At 34.0% G+C, this 18239-nt stretch overlaps 6 protein-coding genes across 6 annotated transcripts; 4 read left to right on the top strand and 2 right to left on the bottom strand. All coding sequences in view use genetic code 12, as the record gives it.

The window, feature by feature from the left end:
- Window positions 1-507: 507 nt before the first annotated feature.
- Window positions 508-1350, bottom strand: RSN1 (Rsn1p; the record flags this gene model as incomplete). Its single annotated transcript, XM_714949.1, has 1 exon — window positions 508-1350. One exon carries the CDS (start codon window positions 1348-1350, stop codon window positions 508-510), a length of 843 nt encoding a protein of 280 aa, XP_720042.1.
- A 2590-nt stretch (window positions 1351-3940) lies between these two features.
- ALT1 (alanine transaminase) lies at window positions 3941-5503 on the top strand (the record flags this gene model as incomplete). The annotated part of the gene is made up of 1 exon (XM_714948.2): window positions 3941-5503. One exon carries the CDS (start codon window positions 3941-3943, stop codon window positions 5501-5503), a length of 1563 nt encoding a protein of 520 aa, XP_720041.2.
- Window positions 5504-5641: 138 nt separating this feature from the next.
- Window positions 5642-7117, bottom strand: CAALFM_C303470WA (succinate-semialdehyde dehydrogenase (NAD(P)(+)); the record flags this gene model as incomplete). The annotated part of the gene is made up of 1 exon (XM_714947.2): window positions 5642-7117. One exon carries the CDS (start codon window positions 7115-7117, stop codon window positions 5642-5644), a length of 1476 nt encoding a protein of 491 aa, XP_720040.1.
- A 3154-nt stretch (window positions 7118-10271) lies between these two features.
- CAALFM_C303460CA (uncharacterized protein) lies at window positions 10272-11087 on the top strand (the record flags this gene model as incomplete). Its single annotated transcript, XM_714946.1, has 1 exon — window positions 10272-11087. The coding sequence occupies one exon, from the start codon at window positions 10272-10274 to the stop codon at window positions 11085-11087; it is 816 nt and encodes a 271-aa protein (XP_720039.1).
- A 2667-nt stretch (window positions 11088-13754) lies between these two features.
- BMT7 (Bmt7p) lies at window positions 13755-15710 on the top strand (the record flags this gene model as incomplete). Its single annotated transcript, XM_714944.1, has 1 exon — window positions 13755-15710. The coding sequence occupies one exon, from the start codon at window positions 13755-13757 to the stop codon at window positions 15708-15710; it is 1956 nt and encodes a 651-aa protein (XP_720037.1).
- A 583-nt stretch (window positions 15711-16293) lies between these two features.
- On the top strand, window positions 16294-18225 carry CAALFM_C303440CA (uncharacterized protein; the record flags this gene model as incomplete). The annotated part of the gene is made up of 1 exon (XM_714943.2): window positions 16294-18225. The coding sequence occupies one exon, from the start codon at window positions 16294-16296 to the stop codon at window positions 18223-18225; it is 1932 nt and encodes a 643-aa protein (XP_720036.2).
- Window positions 18226-18239: the final 14 nt, after the last annotated feature.

Below are 18239 nucleotides of genomic sequence, written 5' to 3'. Positions count from 1 at the left end.
CGCTCCCAGATTGAATGATGTAATCTGGAACCATCTTGGTCTAGATCAATCAATAAATAAACCGTCATAGTGTTTCTCTTCTTCTTCCTACTATGATTTTTACCTAATTTTGACATTAATATCTAGAGTCCCTACAAGTGTTCTCTGTATTATATGATATATACTATTTGACCCAAAGAATATTAATAAAGAGGGAGTAACCATTGAATCAAATAAACTATATACACAATTAACCAAAATTTTAATTCAAACAACAATAAATTACTATTCTTTCGTTTTGTACTGCAGCGTTGGTGTGGTAGTATATTCATGTATGTGTGGAATGAAAAACTTGCAACAAAAAAAAACTAACATCAAACAACAAGAATTGAAATGAATGCATGTCTTATATCGTCCATTATTTCTTTTATATCAAAAACAAAAAAAAGAGTTCTTAGGGATAATCAATAAATCAAGTCACATCATTATCATCCATATACATATATTCAAATTGTATGAAGAATATTGTCACAATATTTTTGGTTCTTCAAATTTCAAAGCTGTTGAGTTTCTTCGTTTATGATTTCGGAATTGGAAACTAGCCAAATTTTCAATATAATGATGTGGTAATTGAGTGTTTTGAGTTGCCACCTCTTCTTTTTCCTTGTCTATTTCCATGGACTCCTGTTCTTGTTGTTTAGGTCCATATTCATGTTCATTGTCCTCATGATCGTGGTTCTGGGGTGTCTCATCACTACCCCCAATCATCATTCCTGGGGCAGTTTTGGGACGATGATGGAATGAAAACTTACGAGGGGTCTTATCAATATCACTAGTTGATAAATTACAATACATGAAATTTGCAATATCAGGACTTTGTAATTGTTGTTGATGTTGTTCGTGTTGTTGTTGTTTGACATAATCAATCTCCCCCGTAAAATTATCTAAATCGCAAATTGAAATTCGTCGATTGCCTAATATTGCATGAGTGGTGGAATTAGTGATAAGACTACTGAGTGGAGGAGAAGTAGTAACTGTGTGAGTGGACATGGCTGTTAATTCAGGTAATGAAGTGCACTTGATCATAGAAGGACGACGATGACAACGAAGAGGTTTAGTCAATTGTTGATTACTTAATTGAGTTGTATTTCTTGAGCCTGGTGGTGTCATGGGAGATAAGAATGTTGATGATGCTAGTGGTGACATTGATTCATCGGTGGTAGCCATTTCATCGTCAGCACCATTATTATTATTACTGTGGGTGTCTGTTTTCCCACTGTAGATTAAAAATGCATTTAATGGATTGTTACAGGAATCGTCTATTGGTGATTCGATGGCCAATGAACACTTGCGTGATGAATGTCTCGACATTTTGATGACTTGCTTGTATTACTTTCTTTCTCGTTATTTAATTTGTTTGTAGTAAATGTCTACTGTGGATAATGTGTTAACTATTTTATAAATCGATAAATGTGGGTTTTTGAAAATGGAAAAACAAATACAGGAGTGGATCCAAATAAGGGATTTGATAACTTAAATAAAAGAAGAAAATAACAGTTGACGGGAACTTGTGGGGAGGTGACGAAAAATAAACAACTAAGTAAATAAATGGAAGGAATCAAGGAAAGAGTTAACGAAATTGATCAATTTGATTTGATAGGGCAAGAAAAGGAGAAAGAAGGAAAGGTTAAGAAATATATAAATAAATCAATGTCTGATTTGTGTGTACATAAGTCTTTTGCGTGATTGTAAAATTAACAGCAAGTGAAAAATGATGATGATGATGATATCCACAGTAGTTATGTTTACTTATTGTAATTAAAAGAAGTAAGAATGTGCGTGTGAGGAATTCAAAAAAGAAAAAGGAGGGGGGAAGGGAGGAAGGCAACGAAGGGAAGAATAACAGAGGAGGAGAAAGATTATTAGGGATCCAAAGGCTGTAGATGCATAGCTCTGTATGTGTGATTGCTACCAATGGTGGTATATATGGGTGTTTGGGTGTGTGTGGGGAGAAAAGGAGTACATGGGTGGTGGTATGATACCAAAAAAAAGGAATTCCTTACCACCACCAACTATTTTTGATTCGTTTCGCAGCCTTTTGTTTTTCTTGTCCTCAATTGGTTGCGTCGGGAAGGGAAAGCCAAGCGAACCAAGAAAAATAAAAATTTCTTGCCCGTCGTTCCCTCAAATCACCCTCTTCTTCCCTTTGCTCTTCTGCAAGTAATCAAACTTCTTGGTGAAATGTAGCACTGCTAGAGCAAAACTGATTCGAAGAGCTAGAGCTATTTGTTTGTAGGTTTAGGTTGTTCTTGCAGTGCAAAAAGAAAGGGCAAAAAAAATTTTGAAAGTCCGAAAGTGGAAAAAAAGAAATAAAAAAAAGTGGAGAGATAATTATAAATTAATTTCCGCCTGAACTTATTGAGTTGTCAATGATCGCATACTGATCACAGCGTTCACTGCACTCAAGTATATGATTATGTGACGTTAGTAGATAGTCTATTACTATTGTTATAATGTATAATCTCATACTACTATCTACCAAAGCAAAACTATAAGTATATGTTTGCTTTACTGTCGAAAAAGAAAAAGCAGACTTTATCTAATATAGTGGGTGTAGATGTAGAGTGGGTTATTGAAGTTCTTCAAATAATCAGTTGTCAATGAGGAAGTTGAGTGTTTGAACTCTATTTATTGGAATTTTATGTGTGAAAGTTCTGTTAACAATTTTGCTACGAAATTATTGCAAATTTAAACAAAAAAATAACACTGTCAATATGTTTGTCTGATTATAAATGTTAAGAGCAAAGATTATCTTTGTTTTTCTTTCAATTTTAGAGCTTACATTGGAGCACTGGTTCTGTTTAAATTTTTGTTGATCCAACACCACAACGATGTAAGCTCAATATAAATATCGAGAGTAAAAAAGAGCAGTTTCTATTTTTTCGGACCTATACTGCCGAGATAAACAAAAACTGTTAATAACTTTATAGTTAACTTTAAAGCCGCTAGCGGCTCGAAGTTTTGCTGGCATCTTTAGTTTCCACGGCAAAAATTAAAACCCAAGAAAGAGCGGTATTCAAAGTTTAGATAATAGTTTTGCATCACATTAATTAGGTTATCTTGTTTTTATTCAAATAGTCATTCTCTCCACCGCTTAAAAACAATTCGAACGTCGGACATAAACTTCCGAAATATCCACCTAATGATGTTGGAAACACCGATCACAAACCAAGCTTATCAATGTTTAATTGGCAACGTGGACAAATGAGTTTAAAGATTCAAATTTACTATGTGGTTGATTGATTGAAGCATTTCTCAATCACCCAGATACAACATACTGAAGATAATTTAAGAAATATATAACAATTTAGTCTATAAGTAGCTATCCCTTTATTATCTAACAAATAGAAGTCACAAGATCATTAAGATGGGACCAAAAAAAATAGAAATCTATTTTGTCTTGTTTATTATCTTTTAGAAAGTTTTCGTGTAATTTTCTCCACTTTTTAATTTTTCTGACTCACCCACTCAACTCACTCCTAATCTACCCTTATCAATTTTCAACAACAACACACTCATATAATTCTTAATTCAGATTTGTTCTGCTATATATTATTCATTATTTTTTTTTTTCACCCCAAAGAACCCACAAAGAACCCACAAATAAAATCGAATTAATTTTCACAATTTTTTTCCCCTTTCTTTCTTTTCTTTCTTTTCAACTGATTTATTTCATTTCATTTCATTCTTTTGATTTACAACCAACTTTTCATTCACTTATTTATTGTTAGTATTGTGTTTCTCCTCCCTTCCCACTGTGTCACGTTATTTATAATACTATACTACCCTTTCCCCCGAACACAATAATAATCACAGGCATTTGAAACAAACAAAGAAACTAGATACTAATACATATATACAAACAAGAAAATAAATAAAAAAAAAAATTAGACAATCAATAATGCTTAGAGTAAATTCACGATTATTAACTACTCGAAAATCTCAATTTATGTTCACTTCTAATTCCTTAAGGTTTTTAGCAACCTTTAAACCTGCGGATCCATTGACTACTCATGATATCAACCCACAAACGGTCGAGGCAAAATACGCTGTACGTGGGAAAATCCCAATTATTGCCGATGAATTGAATGAATTGATTCAAAAGCAACCACAGCTGCATGGATTACCATTTAGCAAAATCATTAATGCCAACATTGGTAACCCACAGCAATTGGAACAACGTCCATTGACATGGTATCGTCAAGTATTGTCTCTTTTACAATACCCGGATTTATTGAAAAATGGAGACCCTGAAACCGTTAAATCACTTTATCCTGAAGATGTGATTGAGCGAGCACAATCAATTTTGAAACACATTGGATCAATAGGGGCATACTCTCATTCTCAGGGTGCCAGTTATTTCCGACAATCTATTGCTGAATTTATAACTAACCGTGATGGTGGTTATGTATCCCACGCCAACAACATTTTTTTAACTTCCGGGGCATCAACTGCAGTGTCGTATTTATTACAAATTTTGTCTGTCAATGAAAACTCCGGGTTCTTAATTCCGATCCCACAGTATCCTTTGTATACTGCCACTATTGCCTTGAATAATGCCAAGCCAATTGGTTATTATCTCGATGAGTCGAACCATTGGTCAACCAATCCTCAAGAGATTAGAGAATTGATCGAAACCAATCAACTGCAAGGTATTAACATCAAGGCATTGGTGGTGATTAACCCGGGGAACCCAACGGGGGCAATTTTATCATCACAAGATATAATTGAATTGATAGATATTGCTGCTGAATATGGAATTGTATTAATTGCCGATGAGGTTTATCAAGAAAATATCTTCAAAGGGAAATTTGTTTCATTCAAGAAGATTTTGTCGGAATTAATTGAGCAAGACCCTCAAACTTATAAACATGTTCAATTAGCATCATTACACTCGACATCGAAAGGTGTTAGTGGAGAATGTGGACAACGTGGTGGATATATGGAATTAGTTGGGTTCAAACCGGAAGTTAAAGATGTGGTTTTCAAATTGGCATCGATTAATTTATGTTCTGTTGTCTCTGGTCAAGCATTAATGGAATTAATGATTAATCCTCCTCAAGAAGGTGATCCTAGTTACCCCTTGTACAAAAGCGAAACCGAGTCAATCCATAACGATTTGGAATCAAGAGCAGAATCACTCTATCAAGCATTTTTACAAATGGAAGATATCAAATGTAATAAACCAATGGGGGCCATGTATATTTTCCCCACTTTAGATTTTGATCCAGCCCAATACCATAAGTTATATTCGAGAGCTAAGAATTCCAATTTACAAATTGATGATATTTATTGTATTGAGTTATTAGAAGGTACAGGTATTTGTTGTGTTCCTGGTAATGGATTTGGTCAGAAACCAAATACTTATCATTTAAGAACAACATTTTTACCACCAGGTAAAGAATGGATTGATAAATGGATAAATTTCCATAAATCATTTATTAAAAAATATAAAGATGAATAGATACCCTATATATATTTATATATGTACATATATGTCTTGTCTATAAAATACAAAATATGATAACCAAAAAAAGAAAAAAAAAAAAATCAAAGTTAAGACACACATTCATTCAAAGTAGTTTCAGTGGAAACGGGAAGTTTAGTTATAGACATTACCTAAAGTAATTGATTTAATAACGGTATAGTCATCCATTCCATAAAGTGAACCTTCTCTACCAAAACCTGATTCTTTAACCCCACCAAATGGCAATGCAGCATCGGTGAATAATCCAGTATTAACGGAAACCATACCATTTTCCAAAAATTCTGACATATACCATACAGTATTCAAATTTTCCGAAAAGATATATGATGCCAACCCATAAGGAGTATCATTACACCATTGCAAAACTTGTTCTTTAGAATCAAATGGGATAATAGCTGCCAAGGGACCAAAAGTTTCTTCTTTAACAACCTTCATATCTTGAGTCACATCCTTAACTACTGAAGGGGAATAGAAATTTTCTCCCAATTGGGGCAATCTACCTCCTTCAACAATCAATTTTGCTCCTTTTTCAACGGCATCTTGAACATGATCTTCAACTTTTTCAATGGCTTTAGTGTTTATCAAACAACCATGAGTTACACCTGGTTCAAATCCATTACCAATTTTGAATTGATTTACTTTCTCAACAAATTTATTACAAAATTCATCATAAACCCCCTTTTCAACATAAATACGATTGGCACAAACACAAGTTTGCCCTAACGATCTGAATTTAGAAGTAATACTTTGATCAACAGCAAGATCTAAATTACAATCATTGAAAACAATAATCGGAGCATTACCACCTAATTCCATTGATAATTTTTTCAAAGTTGAAGATGATTGTTGCATTAATAATTTACCAACATTAGTTGATCCAGTGAAACTGATTTTTTTCAATTTTGGTGATTGACAAAATTTCAATCCACACATTGGAGTATTGGTTACAGAAGTCAATACAACATTGAAACAACCATCAGGGAATCCAGCTTGTTGAGCTAAATAAGCTAAAGCCAATGAACTCAATGGAGTTTGACCATCCGGTTTCAAAATACATGTACAACCAGCAGCTAATGCTGGAGCGGCTTTTCTAGCTCCCATAGCACTTGGGAAATTAAAAGGACATAATAATCCGACGGGACCCACTGGTTGTTTATAAGTAATGACTTTATTATTTTGATTCAGTGGTTGTATGGTATGACCATAATTACGTTTACATTCTTCTGAAAACCATTCAAAATAACTAGCAGCATATTTGATTTCCCCTAAGGCATCAGCCAAACATTTCCCATTTTCCCAAGTAATCAAAGTAGCCAAATCTTGTAAATTTTCTATCATCAATTCATACATTCTTCTTAACCATTTAGCACGCTCATAAACGGGAGTACGTTGATAAGTTTGGAATGCCTTATGAGTAATAGCAATGGCTTCATCAATTTCTTCTGGGGTTTGGTCAGGTAATTCAATGATTAATTCTTGAGTGGCAGGGTCATAGACTTTAAAAGTGGAGGTTGATTTGGAGTCGTACCATTGACCATTAATAAATGGTTTATTTTGAAATAAATTTGGGTTATTTAATTTAGGAGCCATGTTGAATTAGTCAAATGGTAAGTGATTTGTTAAAAGTAGTTAGTTATTATACTATAGAAGAAGAATCAAATGCCAAAAAAAAATAGAAAAATGGGGGCCGTTGGAGTAAATTAACATGTTTATATATATGTGTAAATATGGGGGAACTTGGTTGAAAAAAAAGTTTTCAACGGTTTAGCGGACACTTTCCTATTTTGGACTTGCGCTTACCATAAGAGATGAGAGGCAAAACACTAATAATGTGTGTTAGATAGGCAAGACGCAATCTAAGTGAAGAAATTCCTCTTTCAATACTAAGTTGTGGCAATGGAATGAGTCAGAATGATTGTATTAAATAATTGTAAAGTAGTTGAAGCTTCAAATTATGGAGAACTTTCATCCTCGAGATAAAATAGAAAATCAAGCTTAAGGGTTTCAAAAATTATCGAGAACCTTGGTTGCATTGATCTTTTCCCTAATGTCAGATAATTAAGATATTAAATTGAGTTATTTTGAGAAAAAATTCAATACTTCATGGTGTACCCCAGGCAATTTGGAAGGAAAAAGTAGAAACTTGATCATATTTGAATGTAAATATTGTTTATTGTAACAAACCTTGTAAAGTGCTGGAGGAGAAAAAGGGAGAAGAGTTTATCTCTTTATTTACAAATATAGCTGTGACATTAATTTACTACGGAAGGAAGGCCAAAGAGAAGGGGAAATAAATTTGAGTTAGCACTATAATTGTTGTAACTACGTTTTTTCTCCAATCTTTACTAATCGATTTTCACACCGAAAATAGTTCACGTAGACAACCATCATGATTATCGCCTCCACAACTCATGGATATCCACAACAATGTTCCATATCCACCTCTCACAATCTTATCAATGATAGCCAATTAGTTTAGCCAGCTTTAGTAGGTTTTTGCTGGTGCTTTACTCCATTGTTTTTATTGCATTTGTTTCGGGTATTTTTGCTAGAAACTCAGTTCCGTATTTATTGTTGGTTATTTGACATTCAATTTTTTTGCATCCGAAAAAACAATAAATGTATTTCGGATAAGTTTGACACATCCCCAATATTATCATTGCTATCGTCAAGCATAAAAAAAGAACTTGATGGTATCAGTATTTGTAACAATAATTGGTTCTCTTCTTTGTTTGATTACATCCGGATTTGTAGAAAAATGCAAAGAAATAATTTCCATTCAAGAGCAAGTAAGAAAAATACAGTATAGGCGATAATGTACCTTGTTTACATCTGCATATACGTGTTTTAGTTTGATTGGGGTCTAAACTTGATATCAATTATCGATAATGTCCCCTCTTGGGACTCTTCGGCTAGTTGTATATTGGTAGTGGTGGTTACCCGAGCAGCAATAGAAGACACTCACTGATGAAGAGGAGAAGATTAAAAAAACAAAGCAGCCGACACTGTAGAGAAAAAGGGTTGTCTTGGAGAAAGAACAATAATGACATCAATGATAATGGGTATTGTTTTGAGTTGAAAAATATGATTCTACTTAAAAGAATAGAATGAAAGAGGCAAATGTACATTGTTATTTGATTCAATTGGCTGGATGTATAAAAGTGGAACCAAGGCATAAACCCCACCACCACAATATAAATAACATTACTTTTGTTTTAATAGTAGTAAAATCTGTGTCTGGAAATTAAATTGGGCTAGCCAAACACAATAAATGGCGAGATTACTTAATAATACTGAATGTAAATAGTTAAAACAATTACGTAGTGACATGAAATAATTGTTGCTTAAACATAACAAACAGTCTTGTTCTTGAATAGTTTGAAAATGGAAGAACTCGGACTAGTTTTCGTTATTTCAATGATGTGAAACATAGAATTGCAAGTATCGGATATATTTACTTTTTTTTGTGTACTATGCGGGTAGGGTCAGAAATTGAAACGGATTCGGATATAAGACCAACCAAAAAATAAAGAAACAGCCATATTTGCGATGAGATTACACAGACTGGTCATATGTCTTGCAGCTCAGTTAAAATGTTACAATCCAATGGTGAGCTAAGCATGTAAGCTCCAAATTACAGACGTGAGTAAGCAATAGCACAATTAGAAGGTAAAATCGGCTTATATCCGTGACGCATAACAAGTCAACTTGATCAATTGATATCAAGTATGAACAAAAGCAGAACCATTCATTAGGTATAAACTAGCCACTATGAAGTGATGTCTTTGACGTAGCTTTCTCTTTCTCGGTAACTTAGAATGACACCGCCTAACAAAGAACAATATTGATTTGCAATTGTATATCTGGGTGAATATGTGAGTGAACACGATGAGCCATTCCTTTTTTTTTTTTTAGTTCTTATATGACTTAATTCTCCTAACCTCTTGAACTAGATTATACATTTACTATTATTATTACTACTAGCCTCAATCAATATTGGTAGTGGTGTAGCGGGCTTTACCTGCTAGATTTCTATTCAATACCAAGTAGTAGCGACAATAGATGCTCAAATTCATCATTATTGGTGGTTATCAGCATGGTTACTACTAAGAATACAGCAACCCTAGTTTAACTTATTTTAAGGAGTTCATGATATCCCACTTTGCACATATTATAATAATAAATTGATATACACACAACGGAATTAATTTCTCATGGTTAATCTCCGTTTTCCTTGCCATTACTAATCCACTAGTGCGTAGAAATCACAAAAAAAGAAATGGCCAAGAAAATCGTGTTAGTGTGTTTGGCTAACCTATTTGGTTTATATCCGTTCGTACACACACAAAACAATAATCATTGTTTACTGTCGTACCTAGTTTCAGTTTTTGAATTTTGATTTTTCTTTCATCTATCCGTTTGCGAATGTTACGTTCTTTCCGTACTTCTTTGTCTGTCTGTCGGTAGATGATCAATACCTTCTTAGTTTAGTGAACTAATAACACAATCCAATCTTACTTAATGTACATTTAAAACACGTCTAGCATATTTTTCTTGATTATGTCAGTTTAGAAACGATGTACACTTAGTTTCTTATTTTTAGTTCTTTCGGTATAAAATTTCATTCCATCGTTAATTGTTATTATTATTATCCGTTATATATATACATATATATACCTCTCATTCTTTTCAAATTTCTTGAATTCTGGTTTTCCTCTAATTTGTATATAAACATATACAAACTATGATTTCGAAATTAATTGGCGTAACTTACTTTAAGAATAAACTATCAAAACATTCAAGTAAACATGATGACAATACTTCTAACAACAACAGCAGCAATGACACATCATTTCCTACTACTAATAGCACAGTATTGCCATCTAAACGATCGAGTATTTGCATATCCCATAGAATAAAGTCGAAACGAAACTCCTCCACTTCATCTACCACTTCCTCATCATCATCATCTCCACCACCAACTCCAACTACACTTACATCTTCAAGTACACGAAAAGTTGTTACTAGATCGCAAATACGACGATCCAATACGATATCTTCTGCAAGTGCATTAAGACATTCCCTCAATGTATCTAATAGCAACACAATACCAACATCCATACCCAAGAAACTGTTTAGTTTACCTAATTCACCAAGTTTGACTAGTGATTCTACATTAAATGAACCAATTGATGATATCCCTCATTTTTATAACACCACCATGGATATCAATGGTGCTGGCAATAAGTATTATGGTTTGATTAGTTCGACGAATAATTTGATGGGCAGAGATGGGTTATTGACTCTAGATTTGACTACGGGTAATGATACCAATAGTTTATTTACCACAGCCACTAGGGAGAAATTGGATAATGACCTGATAATTATTGATCAACAAGAACAAGAAGAATATAATAAAGGTAACGAGCATATGTACGGTTATGGTTATGGTTACGAACTTACCAATAATACTGCTGTTGCTGCCGTGGAAGGAACTAAAATAGCAAGCCTTGCTCGATCAATTTCAAAAACGAAAAAGAAAAATGTCCGATTCGTATAGCAAAAGTGTTGTATCAGGGATACGATATAAATACAACAAAATATATATTGGACAAGAAGTACAGTTGGCTGCTGATTTTATTTGGTACAGAAATAATATCCCCCCAGAAAAAAAATAGGGTGGAGATCATCAACAATTCAAACGTTTGTTATGGCGGTCATCATTTATGGCTGGATATATGCGATGGATTAGTCATCATAGTACTTGCGGCCATTGTCCTAAAATAGATATTTCCCCAAATTCATATTTTAAAGTTTAAGTTCATGCTCAGCCTTTTAGTTCAAGCCCACTCTTTCCTTTATTTTTAGCAAGGGTGTTTTATTTTTGGAAATTATCTAATGGGTTTTTTGTGATTTCAATTTTATACATTATAATTGCTAACTGAATTACAAACAACAAACAAGGCTTATAAATTAGGTTTTGATATGAGGTTATGAGTTTGCAATTGAATATTAATATTAGTGTCGGTGGTGAATATGGTTCTTAGGTTTACACTTTGTTAGGGATGCGGACACTGCAGGAAAGTTAACCGCAATATCAAGGACCGACAAGCAAGTAGTTTAGTGTATACACAGAACCTTTCTTTTGCTCCGACACCTCCTTTCACCATGCATATAAAATAAAACTAGTAGTTATGACAACCCAAGATCTGTGTTGATTAGACACAATTTTATGTAGATACATATATAAAGTAAATTATGACTATATTAATAAAGGACAATACAAAGAACCAAGTTATTAACTTAACAAATATTCTTCTAGTAAGTGTGCTATATCTTGCTATAAATGATGATTGCTGAGTGTTAATTTATTAAAGTACCAACTATAGTGCAGTCCCTTGTAGAAGGATTAGGAAATATTTTTCTTCATTGGAAAAAGCAAGTGTTTATATGGGTTGCCATTTGACCTCATCAGGTTCAAAAAGCTATGCATCCAACAAAGAACTATATAACTTTTTAAATAAATTACAAAAAGAGCCAGTCCATGTTGTTTGCCTCTAATATTAAACAAAACCTTAATAATGACGTTTAGTTAAAAACAATATGAACCAGAGTTTGCGACATGCTCATTTCCAAAAACTTATGTTTAGAATTGTCATTGCTATCCTTGACTATTACTTATTTGGGAGATCTACCTTGAGTTGTACTTTAAATTAACATCTCATTTATAAAAAGAACAGCCCAAGCTCTGCAAATGCTACAGTATTACACGCTCTGATGTTTGTGACAAAAATCTATATAAACTTTTTTTGCCGCCAAATTTTTTTTTGGCAACGCTTTACCACTTTTCTTTTTGCTTCTTTACATTCAACTTTTAAATTACATTTTATTTATTAAGGAATTATGCATGGAGTTTCTTACATGAAAATTTGTTGAAGTATCATTATGACGAAGAAACCAAATCAAAGAAAATAACAGTATAAATAATAGATCAGAAGTACTGATATAGAATTGCATAATAAATTTGTTATATCATAAGACACCAGATGTAGATTTTAAAATTGATATCATTATTGTCATTAATACACACAAAGAAGAAAGTTTTCATTGAATAAAAGAGATTATTTGATCAAACAAAGATACAAACATCCAATTACATATGAAGCTGTCCAATCAATATTAAATTCAAACTTTCTTACCTAAGTTCCATGTTAAAGCCACTATCACAATTTAAAAAACCATCAAATAAATCAAAGAGTTACTGTGGCACTATTTAATAATTTATAAGAAAAGTTACATTATTCAATTGTCAAATAAAAATAGATACGATGTTATGGATGGTGCTATTGGGGGGAAGGAGTAGGTCCGAGGCAAATGTAGTTGGAGTTCCACGGATTTGAAACTCTTCTCATAGTGCAGTGAATCTCTCATAAGCAGGGTGTTAGGTGCAAAATGGAGGTACAAGAGCCACCGCTGGGACGGATTTATCCTATCCTGGGGTACGGTTGTGTCAGTTGCCAAAACTTGTACCATCTCTAATGCCAACTTACATCCTGGCTACTGGTCTACTGCCACCCTTGGCCAGAAAATCTGGGCTGACGGGAACAAAGGTTGGGGCTAGGATTAAGCCGGAGCCAGAGCCAGGGTTAGGATTGATGGCTGATGTCCCTAAGCTCAAGGGAAATAGCCAATCCCAGAGCAGAATGCAAGGGCTCATAGTATGGCTATCTCGGTAATGATACAAGCAGTCAGCGCTACCACATTAGCCTGTCCTATGATAGGCTCAAGGGTGGTCACTGCCGCTATCTATTTAGAGACAACTCGGTAGATATTGACAAACAATCTTTCAGTAATTGTGGGTGTCCTGGCATTTTGTGTTCCATAGATGGTTGTTTGAAAGTAAACGACATGTACCCCTGAAAAAACGCCAACACACTCACGCGAGCAAACAAAAAAGTGTAACACTTAGCATACAAGAAAAAAATTGTTGAATATAGCCGTTTTCGGGTGGGGCTATGTCAAACATTAATATCGGCAAATTGGAAGAAAAAAAAATATGGGAGCAATCAACAAAAAGTGAAAATCCACATAGCAATTCAATCCTCTGAACTTGGTCAGACGTATATATACAAGTGAATGGAAGGATAAATTTACAGATCACTTTATCCAATACATGAATTGCTTCCAATTAATCAATTAAGAAGTACATCATAAACCAACCACAATCATGAAACTAGAAATGAGTTCATATTTGCACAAAGTTCCCAACACCGGTATCACAAATCTATCAAACCTGAAACTGATAGTCTTCATAATGTTCTGTGCAACACTACTATTTATTATAACATCGAGTCGATATTTGACTGGATCAGAGTCTCTCGGACAAATACCAAGTGAAATTCCAAAATCGTCGGAGCAATTGAATGAAGAGCTCTCACAACAAATCAATTCTAAATTACACAAATTGGCATCATTTGATAAGTTCAATTCATTCCCATTGCTAAATAAACATATGAAAGATGATATTTATGGGTTAATGACATTAGAAACTTTTACTGATCCACTTCCGTACCTTGAGAATTACAATGAAGAAGAGTATTCACAACAGAACTATCCTATTTGTTCGGAAAAGTTAATGTTTCCAAGTAAAATCAAACTCACAAAACAACAGTATTTACCAGCAGATTTGCAACAGTTTTTGGGAGTTTTGAATAATATGAGACCTTATCACGATATGGTTGAAAAGGCCAAAGCATATTTTATCTCTGATTTACGAGAAGAAAAGAAATGGTTCAGATTTGCTGGATCATCAATATGGCTACCACAATTTCAATGCCATTACATGGTTAGTCGTTATTTATATTCACCTAATGGAGTGGCAAATCACGCATTTGCCAGTTTTTTGTATATCCAGTTGTTTGATTCTGATTGGAAAGAACTACCATCACATACTACATTGGATATCCCGTTTGAACAAACAGAAGCGAACTCTATATTCAAAATTTTCAAGCCAAAACAGAAATATGCAAACTTTCGAAATTCAACATACCCTCAAATCTTGCCTATTCCGTTTGATTATAAATTGCCCATAGAAACAAAAAAATATTACTATGGTCCGGAAGATCCAAGAATATTATTACGATCGAATCCGTTGGGGTTTGATGAACCTTTGATTGTATTTAATATGAAGGGGTTAAAGTTAACCAAGCGAGTAATGTATTCTTATCTACCATTTTCAAACACTTTGAAACTTTTGAAAAAAAGACGAGAGCCTTTTGCTAATATAGAAAAGAATTGGACTCCTTTCAAAAGTGTGGCACAGCCAAGTAAAACCCAAACGACTATACATTTTATTTATTCGATGATCCCGTTAGAAGTATTAGCATGCGATATTGATTCAGGACTTTGTGATATTTTACAAAAGCCAGCTAAACATGACTTTAATTATGTTGGTGGATTACGAGGCGGAACTCAGTTGGTTTCATTGCCTTTGAATGAAACTATCCCTAGTGAAATTAGAGCCAAGTTGCCAATACCAAAAAACAGGCAAGTTTATATTGGGTGGGCTAGAACTCACTTGAACAATTGCGGATGTGGTGATTCAATGTATCGACCAAACTTTATAACTTTGGTTGAAGACTACGATGATGTAACTGATAAGTATTACTACAAGATTGGAGATATTTCCGGATATTTTGATTTTGCCGCAAAGATCGAACCTTGGTCCAAACAAGTTTTGGACGAAGAAGGAAATTTATACGAAAAGGCTGAACAGTGCCAAGGACGAAATGTACTTATACCCAATTCCATTGCTTATTGGGATGTTGGATCAATTAAACTTGCGGGTACTGAATATCAGAAACACGATTTCAAAGACATGTTTTCCAGTGGAAAAGTGTCAGATTTTAATGCCAATGAAATCGTCTTTAATGATTATATGGGCGTAACATTATCTTCAGCAGATAGAGATGTGAGCATTGTTCATGTGAAAGGATTATTAAACTATATTTTACAATTGCCCAGTTTAGTTGATGACTCATTGGTTATTAACAAAGAATGGACATTCCAAAAGAAAGGGCATGATTTAAATGTTAGGTGTGCTATGATTGCTAGTAAAGAGTACTGTAAATCTTATGCAATAAAACAAGGAGTGAAGATAGATGAAAAATCTGAGGAAACCTGAGGAAATTCATTCATGTGTATCGGTCATATTTTATAGAGTTTTTTTTAAAAAATTCGTACTATTTATTTAAGCCCCCTTTGCAAAGATGACTTTCATGAACATTCTTTTTTTTTTTTAGGTCCTTTCTCCCTCCATCCATAACCGAAGTTTCTTTTTCGCTGGTGTTTTTTTGACAGAATTTTTTTTTTCCGAAGTCGCGGAAAATTTTTGTCTTCTTTTTTTTTTCGGTGTATTTTTGTCTTCCATTGCCTTCAATAACCGAAATCGTTCCAAATCTAACATTTTAAGCTGCAAAAATTTTTCAGATCTGGTTAAAATGGTAACGCGGGTACCATAGCCGTAGATAAATGAAGAATTTTCTTTCGTTTTTTATCTTTTTATTATTACAATTTTCAATAATGATACAATAATTTATTATTTTTGATGCCACATGATATGAAGGTTACATCTCTATATATATATATTTAAGGAGACTACCCTGACTTGGATTACATGTTATTTTTTTGTCTTTTTTCATGAGTGATAGTTTTTGTCTCTAGACTTAATAAGTTAAATCAACCTTTGAATCGACACCACAAGAGCAATGGACAGTAAGAAAGCATCCTTTGAATCAAACCATAAAGAGCTCTCGGCTTCTTCATCGAATGAATTTAATGAAGTTCTAGAATTCACAGTATCTAATTATGAAACTCTACAACAACAAAAAGAACTTGGGAGCAGAAGAAGTTCAGTACATCGTAAATCACTAGAAGCAATTAAGAAATGTATCACGGGAGAGTCCAATTATGAATCTCCTGAAACTAAAGATTATTCAGTTCACCACATCTATGGCGATTTAGATTCTGATGCAATAGAAATTCAACGTACACAAACCAGAAACTTAATTTTAACAAAACTAGAGAGTCGAGTAGAAGATAACACTAATAATTACAGCAACGATAACCACGAGCATGAGGTTGAATGTCAAGATACTATAAGTGTAATTCCTGATACAAATATTGAGATTGCTCAACATGGTAAAGAGTTCGATACCATAGACCCAGAATTAATTACATGGAATGGACCCGATGACACTGAAGACCCGAGAAATTGGCCAATAAATAAAAAGATATTTTTACTAGGTTTCGTATCATTATATGCCTTGGTTGCTCCTATGTCATCATCAATGTTATCTCCAGCAATGACATTTATAGCAGAAGATTTCCATATATCATCACCCATAATAAAGTCAATGGTGGTTTCAATACAAATCTTGGCATGGGCATTTGGACCATTAATTATTGCCCCCTTATCTGAACATGATTATATTGGTCGTAAATTGGTTCTTGACGTGTCATGTTGGATGTCATTATTTTTCAATCTTGGATGTGCATTTTCACAAACCACGGCACAAATGATGGTTTGCCGATTCATTGGTGGCTTGTTTGGTTGTGTCCCCATGAATGTATGTGCTGGAGTCATTTCCGATATGTTTGATGCCCAATCCCGGAATGCAGCATTAGCTGGATATTCTTTAGTTCCATTGTTAGGACCAGTAATTGCTCCTGTGATATCAGGTTTCATAGTCGATCACAAACAATGGCGTTGGACATTTTATGTCTTGTGTATCTTCAATGGATTTGTTGCTATTACGGCTACTTTTTTATTTAAAGAAACTTATTCACCAACCTTATTGAAACGTAAGGCCAAAAAATTGCGAGAACAAACGGGGAATGTCAATCTTCACACTATCTATGAAATTGCTGACGGGGAAACAAAATTAGGCAAAATTTGGCTTTGTATGGTTAGACCAATCAAATTATTGTTCACTCATCCTATGATTGTTGGATTGGGGTCATTTATGGCATTTACATATGGGTTCATGTACTTGATGATTGTGACATTCCCAGAAATATTCGGCAACCAGTATGGCTATAGTAAAAGTGTGACTGGTTTGATGTATATCCCCATGGGTATTGGCTTTATTATTGGGGTTATCTTTTGGACATACATGGTTGGTAATGTTTATGAACGATTAACCAGTAGAAATAATGGGGTTGCCAAACCAGAATTTAGATTGCCTTGTTTAATTGCATCCTCGATATTTATCCCTGTCGGATTAATTTGGTTCGGTTGGTCTGCGCAAAAGAAGTTGCACTGGATCATGCCTGGTATTGGTAGTGCAATATTTGCCATGGGATTAGTGTGTGTGTTTCAAACTATTCAAAACTATTTGATTGATATGAACGTGAGATATGCTGCAAGTTCAGTTGCTGCTGCTGCCTTGTTTAGATCGTTGTTTGGATTTAGTTTCCCATTGTTTGCTAATAAGATGTATAGTGCATTAGGTTATGGCTGGGCCAACACCATGTGTGCATTCATTGGAATTTTTTTGGGGGTCCCATTCCCAATTTTTTGCTATATGTATGGTGAAAAAATAAGACATTGGGCCGATAAAAGAATTGAAAAGGAACAATCGAAAAGAGATCAAAAGAATTTGGAGAGATTAAAATTGAAAAACGATAGTGTTGTATAGAGATGTTGTAGTTA

This window comes from Candida albicans, chromosome 3 (assembly GCF_000182965.3).
Source record: "Candida albicans SC5314 chromosome 3, complete sequence".
Lineage (NCBI taxonomy): Eukaryota > Fungi > Ascomycota > Pichiomycetes > Serinales > Debaryomycetaceae > Candida > Candida albicans.
This window is presented reverse-complemented; position numbering and strand designations above follow the sequence as displayed.